At 44.0% G+C, this 7,036-nt stretch overlaps 1 protein-coding gene across 7 annotated transcripts in view; it reads left to right on the top strand.

Annotated features, from left to right (window-relative positions):
- Amotl1 (angiomotin like 1) overlaps positions 1–7,036 on the top strand; it is a 125,259-nt gene that overhangs the window by 94,718 nt on the left and 23,505 nt on the right. For all 7 annotated transcript variants that reach the window (XM_031346134.1, XM_031346133.1, XM_031346135.1 and 4 more), the window contains 2 exons: positions 769–913; positions 1,642–1,731. In XM_031346134.1, coding sequence (XP_031201994.1) covers positions 769–913; positions 1,642–1,731 — 235 coding nt within the window. The remainder of the gene's footprint in view (positions 1–768; positions 914–1,641; positions 1,732–7,036) is intronic.

Below are 7,036 nucleotides of genomic sequence, written 5' to 3'. Positions count from 1 at the left end.
TATATATATATATATATATGCACAGGGTTGAAGCGCATTAGTTCTCTGTAGAGCTATTTGACAGACAACGTTCATCAACAAAGCCCAGCCTGGCATGGAGACAGGAGCAGGGTCTCTGGAAAGAATGTTGTGCTTAAAGTCTGGAAGTCTTCAGTTTTAGTTGGAATACTTGAGTTCTTCCCCACCTTAATATCTTCCTATGTGAAACTGAAACTTCATTAATCATTATAAATGATGGTACAAACATAAGATATTTAGGGGACTGGAGAGATGGCTTAATGGTTATGAGCACTTGCTGCTCTGGCAGAGGACCTAAGTTCCCAGTAACAATATTGGGTGGTTTGCATCTGCGTGGAACTCTGGGGGATTCAACACCTTCTACTGGACTCCTTGGATACTGACACACATATGGTGTGTGTACATGTATGTGAACACATATAGAGAAACATGTAAATGATAAACAAATAAGTAAATAAAATCTTTTAAAGGGGATATTTCAGTTATGCCTAGATTTATCCCATTCTCCTGTCAGTAGTGAGAGAGTTTTACTGGGTGATGTTAGACAGCATGACCAGACTTAAGAGACTGTTCTTATAGGATCACTGCAGGTCTTACAGGGCATGAGGAGGAAGATGGAGTAGATGTGAATGAAGGCTGAGGCACAGAAAGACATCCATGAAGATGCAGCTTCATACTCAGGATGTTGGACAGCCAGCATCCCAGAGGCCCTGTCACAAATACCACTTTACTACTAGGTCTCTCTTACAGTTTGAAAAAGAGCTGCAGAGTATCTCGGAGGCCTATGAGAGCCTGGTCAAGTCCACCACCAAGCGGGAGTCCCTGGACAAGGCCATGAGAAACAAGCTCGAAGGCGAGATAAGGAGACTTCATGACTTCAACAGAGATCTCCGAGGTATCTCTTGTTCTTTTATGGCATCAATGTCAGGTGTCTTCCCTGGCCATTCTCTGCCTGATTTTTAATTTTAGTGTGTGTGTGTGTGTGTATGTGTGTGTGTGTGTGTGTGTGTGTGTTTGCACTTCAGAGGACGGCTTTTGAGGGTTGGTTTTCTCTAGCTGGCTGAGCCAGGGTCTCTTTATTTCTGCCATATTTAATGTTCCAGGCTTATGAATGTGTAAGTGATTTTCCTGACTCTCTACAAGAGGACTGGGGTTACAGATGCAAACCATGGGTGTGAGAATTGATCTCAGGCAGTCTGGTCTTCACGGTTAGCCTTTTTTATCTGGCTAGCCTTACCTTATTTTTTTGAGACTGGGGATCTCTTGATAAACCTGGAGTTGGCTGATATAACTAGGCTGACCCTCAAGCGGAAGTCCTAGGGATCATCCTGTCATCTCCCAGAGCTGGGATTACAGATGCATGCCACTGTGTCCAGCTCTGATGAGTGCTAGAATCAAACTCAAGTCATTATGCTTGTTCAGAATGAACTTTACCGGCAGACCCATCTTCCCAGACCCTCAAGGTTTTTCTTATGGTAGCTTGGAGAGTACAGTATTGTTTCCGCCCCCAAAATGCTCATTCTGGGGCCTACCTGACCATCCCCCTCATCATACACAGCTCTTGGCACTGTCTGTATTTCTCTGCTGTGTGATGACTTGGGCTTATTTCTCCTTTGTTTATAGATCGACTGGAGACGGCCAACAGGCAGCTGTCCAGCAGGGAATATGATGGGCATGAAGACAAAGCTGCAGAGAGCCATTACATTACCCAGAGTGAGTATGTGTGTCTGTCCCAAAGCTGTTATCTTTAAAATATAGGAGTCTGAAGCAAGGCTCATACCAGCTTCAAACCAATAGGTTTTGTGCTGTTTCCTTTTTGTGAGTTAATTTAATCTGTGACCAATAGTCCTCAGATGAGAGTTTCCCCAGTCACACAGGGGCAAACCTTTTCTCAGGGATGTTGAGTCTGTCTATGTATTAGCTACTCTTACGGTTGTAACAAAACACTTGGAAAAAGAGCATCTTATGGGAGGCGGTCCGTTATGACGGAGAACGGCATGGCAGTGGGCGTGAGGGACTGCTTGTTCATATAAGGGTAGATCAGGAAGCAGAGAAGAGAGTTCCGGCTCAGCTTGCTTTCTCCTTTTTCTCTTTTCATTTAGTTTGGGGCCATAGCCCACATTCAGGGAAGGTTTTCTTCCTCTGTTATTTCTTTCTGAAAATGCCTAAGACATTTATGAATCTAATGAAGCTGTCCTACAGCTCCTTGCTATCCATTAACCCCCTCAGGAAACAAGTGTGGACTCACTATTTCAAATAAGTCACAACCCTTCTCTCCAGGAAAGGCCAGGATACTCGGTGGTGGCATTTGGTGCTCTGGGCAGGTCAGAGTACTAGCCTGGTGCTGCTTTCCTACGCACATTCCATGGGAATCATCACACTGCGTATTTCCATGCTTGGTGTCCTGGGAGCCTCTGAGCCGATTTCATCCAGGAGTAGGGGCAGTTCTTTGTAAGCCTCCAGACGTATAGGGAAAATATTCTGTTAATTTTACCGTAGGCAAATAGCATCAGATGGGTTTTGAAAAACCATCAGCCAAGGCTTGAATTTCTGCAAATGAAGTGAGCCAGGAGTATAAAACTCCAACTGTCATTTTTTTAAGGCTGTTTAGAAAATTGTATTCTGGTGTATGTCATAATTCCTAACAACATCATGAGTAACTGCTCACAGCTTTAAAACAGTCTGAAACAACAAAACAGTTAGCATGTTTGAGAAGTAGCCATCTATCTTCTCATAACAGTATTCTGACATATGGGTGTATCAAAGCCCTTAAAGCTTTAAGACTGAGAAATGATAGACTAAATTCTGTGATTTTCAATAGTTTGCCTTAACGCCGTTTCCATCTCCCAAACTGACCCATGATTCCACCATTTTGAGCTCTATCTGTATTTATTTAAGTTCTGTCTCTGGCAAGGGGTCACTGATGCTAGCCAGGCTTTTGCCTCTCAGGTGATTGCCGTGTGCTCCAGAACGTGTCTGTTGATATTGATGTCTCATCTGAGCTTTCTTAGGAAGGTTGTACTGACTGGTTTTATGTCAACTTGACACAAGCTAGAGTCATTGGAGAGGAGGGAGCATCAATAGAGGAAATGTTTCCATATGATCTATAGGCAAGCCTGTGAGGCATTTTCTTAGTTACTGACGGATGGGGAAGGCCCAGCCCATTGGGGTTAGTGCCACCCTGGGTCTGGGGTCCTGGGTGCTATAAAAAAAGCTGACTGAACAAGCCAGAAGGGAGTAAGCCACTAAGCAGGCTTACCATGGCCTCTGCATCAGCTCCTGCCTCCAGGTTCCTTCTCTGTTTGAGTTCCTGTCCTGACTTCCTTCAATGATGGGCTACAATGTGGCAGTGTAAGCTGAACAAATCCTTTCTTCTCACCTTGCTTTTGGATGACTGTGTGTGTGCAGGGGGAGACATGCTGGCTGTGTTCTGTCAGGGTTTAAGTCCACATTTTAGTTCATGTCATGTAATGAGTATTCATTTGGTCTCCTGGCCAAGGCTGAGCTTGGAATAACAGGGTTTGGTGAGCTTACATTCCTGAAGACTTTCATCTCTGGCTCAAAGCTGAAACATCAGCAGTCAGGCATGAGTGCCCTGGATTTATAGGAAATGGTTTGTTCTGCACAAACATGCTTTGCTATCTTTCAAAGGCGTAGACAAAGGCCACAGGCATTTTTCAACTGCTTAAGGTATCCCAAGGCTGATGTGTTAGGTAATTGAGTCAGACAGACCTTATAATGGTGCTCCCAAACTGATAATGGTGCTCCCAAACTGATAATGGTGCTCCCAAACTGATAATGGTGCTTCCTAACTGATAATGATGCTCCCAAACTGATAATGGTGCTTCCTAACTGATAATGGTGCCCTAACCAACCTTCCCGCATGAGGTCTTCATGGCACACCTTCCCTCTTCCTTCAGCATTGTCAGGATTCAAAAGGTTTTGCTCTGTTGGTGGAAGAGCAAATGGATAGATTCAGGATATCATTCCATATTTACATAGGACATATTCCTTAGTGAAACCTGACAACTTTTTGACTACTGAGAAAATTAGCATGCCCCCCTCCGCCCTCCCAGTTACAGTGCAGAGATTCCTCAGTGTTTGTACTTGCTAGTGTCTGCAGTGCTGGAAGGTATCATGCATGTGTGCGGACTTGAATGACTTGTCCCCCAGTCTCAAGAATTTGATACTTAAGTGGTCCTCAGCTAATGACAGTGTATGGGAGAATTAGAGAGTATGCGGCCTCGTTGGAGGATGTATGTCACTAGAAGCAGCCTTTGAGAGTTGAAAGACTTTTGCCCTTTTAGATTGGCTCTCTCAGCTTCCTGCTTATAATCTGAGATGTGAGCTGCCAGCTCGTCCCGCTGCCATGCCTGTCTCCTGCTGCCACAGTTCTGACCACAATGTACTCTTCTCCCTCTTGAATCATCATAAACGCTCTCTTCTGTAGTTGCCTTGGCTGTGGTATTTTATGAGATAGCAATAGCAAGGTATCTAATACAGCATGTTAATGAAGTAAAAATATTTCAGTCTCAGCCAGCTGGGAACCTGCCAGCTACAATAGCAACCTGCCTATCAAGACATGTCCACAGATGCAACGATGGCATAGATGTGATAAGAGCAACCAACCACTCTAAGACCCACTCCACAAAGTGGAGTGCACACCGGACATTGTCAGTGAGGCCAAGAACCTGTGTTTAGGCAGGTAACAGACCCTAGGGGAGGCCTGTTACTATTATTCTGCTAAAAGAACAGTGCAACAACATGGCTCCTAATGGCAACTGTTGTACCCATAGATCAGTTCATCACAACCCTCATCAGAGAAGCTTTTACAGTGTATGGTGATTGATTATGGGTTTTGTTAACTTTTTTGTTTTGTTTTGTTTTGTTTTGTTTTTTGTATTTCAAGACAGCGTTTCTCTGTGTATCCCTGACTGTTCTGAAACTCACTCTGTAGAACAGGCTGGCCTCAGACTCAGAGATCTGCCTGCCCCTGCCTCCGAGTGCTGGGATTAAAGGTGTTTGCCACCACTGACTAGCTGATTATGGTTTTTGTTACCTATGGATTTTTCAAGTAACTGCACTTAACGCTTTCTAGGTCTTAAGCCATGTATTGATTTGCTCTTTAGTCTTATGCCATGTTAAGCATAAGTCTAAGTTTAAAACACTATTCAACAATATATTCTTCAAAGATGAGTGTGATTCCACTGTTCATCTGATGTTTTGAAAGCCAACCAGGTAGACAGAGTAGATAACAAATTGATGAGGGACTAACCTTGAACCAGAGAGAAAAGACATTTTAGTATAGAGGCACTTTAGTGTTTTCTACTGAGACAGAAGTCAGTAATGGAGGCTAGGACCAAGGAAACAAGTGATAGATAAGTAGGGGTTGGTGGGCAGTTGGCTAGTAGGGTATGGTGTGGCTATGACCAGAGCATCTAGATGGTAGTGCATTACTTACTTTTCTCATTGCTGTGGCCAAATACATGACAAGAGACAATTTGCTGGAAGGGGGGTTTATTTTGGGCCCAAGTTTGAGGGAATAAAGTCCATTATGGCCGGTAAGGCATAGTGGCAAGAACATGATGTGGCTGGTTGCATTTGGGTTGTCTGGAAACAGGACTTGGATACAAGCCTCAAGGACCACCATTGAGTGACCAACTTTCTCCACCTAGGTCCTATCTCCTGAAGGTTCTACAATGTCCCCAAATAGCACAACCAAGTGTTCAATTCCTGTTCAAACCATGGCAGACAGTCACCCTTATTAATAAAATACAGGAAGTATAAGCTGGGGTCAGAGAATGAGTTAAAGTTGAGCTGTGGAATCTTCCCTTGCCTCTGTAGCCTCTTGAACAGCTGTAATGGAAGATGCAGAGATGTGCAGCAGGCTGGATGGGAGGTGCACTCCATGAGGGTGTGGATACAGAATGACAGGCATGGATTACTGCATCTCTGCCTACTTATTAACACGTTCTGCTGTTCGAGTATCCTCTTAGAAACTCTAATATTTGAACAAAAGAGAACAAAGGTCATCTAGCCCTAGTCATCATAAGCTCAATGTCACCCATCCAAGGAGCAGCATCCTTTGCAGATGAGTCCTTTGAGACGTAGCAGTTGGTTCAGAGAAAGTCAAGATAGCCTAACATTAGTCATGACATGTGGATACATGTGCCTCTGAGAATAAGGGCTGGGGTGTAGGGTTGACAACCACCTTGGCTGATGTAAAAAAAAGAGGGTAAGACATGATATATAGTAAGAAGCTTTGTGGTTTTTGCTTGCTGTCATCCATGATGTAAAATGTATAAGCCTGAAGGGACACACAGACGTGGACACACACACACACACACACATACACACATAGAAAAAAAAAACAAAAACAAAAATCAAAAACTAGAAACTGAACTCTGTCCTGCATAGTTCTGAAGTTCCGAAGGTCAGGGTGGGAACTGCACAAGTCTGCTAGGTTCTGCTTAGTCATGAAACTTGCTGTTTCTGTGGAGATTCAGTGCACAGGAGTTTGAGGATTTTGAGGATTTTGAGAAACCCCCTTTCTGTCCCCTAATGACTGTCACAAGAAGAATTCAGAGCTTTGTTTTATGGTTTTGTCTCTGTGTTTTTCCAAAGTTTTACAGACTGTAAGATGACAATGTCAAAGCCAAATTGTTACTGAAGAACAAGACTGTAGGCCATTGGCTGTGTGAAACAAGACTGTAGGCCATTGGCTGTGTGAGACAAGACTGTAGGCCATTGGCTGTGTGAAACAAGACTATAGGCCATTGGCTGTGTGAAACAAGACTGTAGGCCATTGGCTGTGTGAAACAAGACTGTAGGCCATTGGCTGTGTGAAACAAGACTGTAGGCCATTGGCTGTGTGAGACAAGACTGTAAGCCATTGGCTGTGTGAGACTGAGCCTTCTTTGTCCTTTGGCTTAATTGAGGTCCCCACTTCCTTCCTTTCTTTCCTTCCTTCCTTCCTTCCTTTCTCCTTCCTTCCTTTCTTCCTTCCTTCCTCCCTCTC

This window comes from Mastomys coucha, unplaced genomic scaffold (assembly GCF_008632895.1).
Source record: "Mastomys coucha isolate ucsf_1 unplaced genomic scaffold, UCSF_Mcou_1 pScaffold23, whole genome shotgun sequence".
Taxonomy (NCBI): Eukaryota; Metazoa; Chordata; class Mammalia; order Rodentia; family Muridae; genus Mastomys; species Mastomys coucha.
The sequence above is the reverse complement of the archived record's forward strand: the minus strand, read 5'-3'. Positions and strand labels throughout refer to the sequence as shown.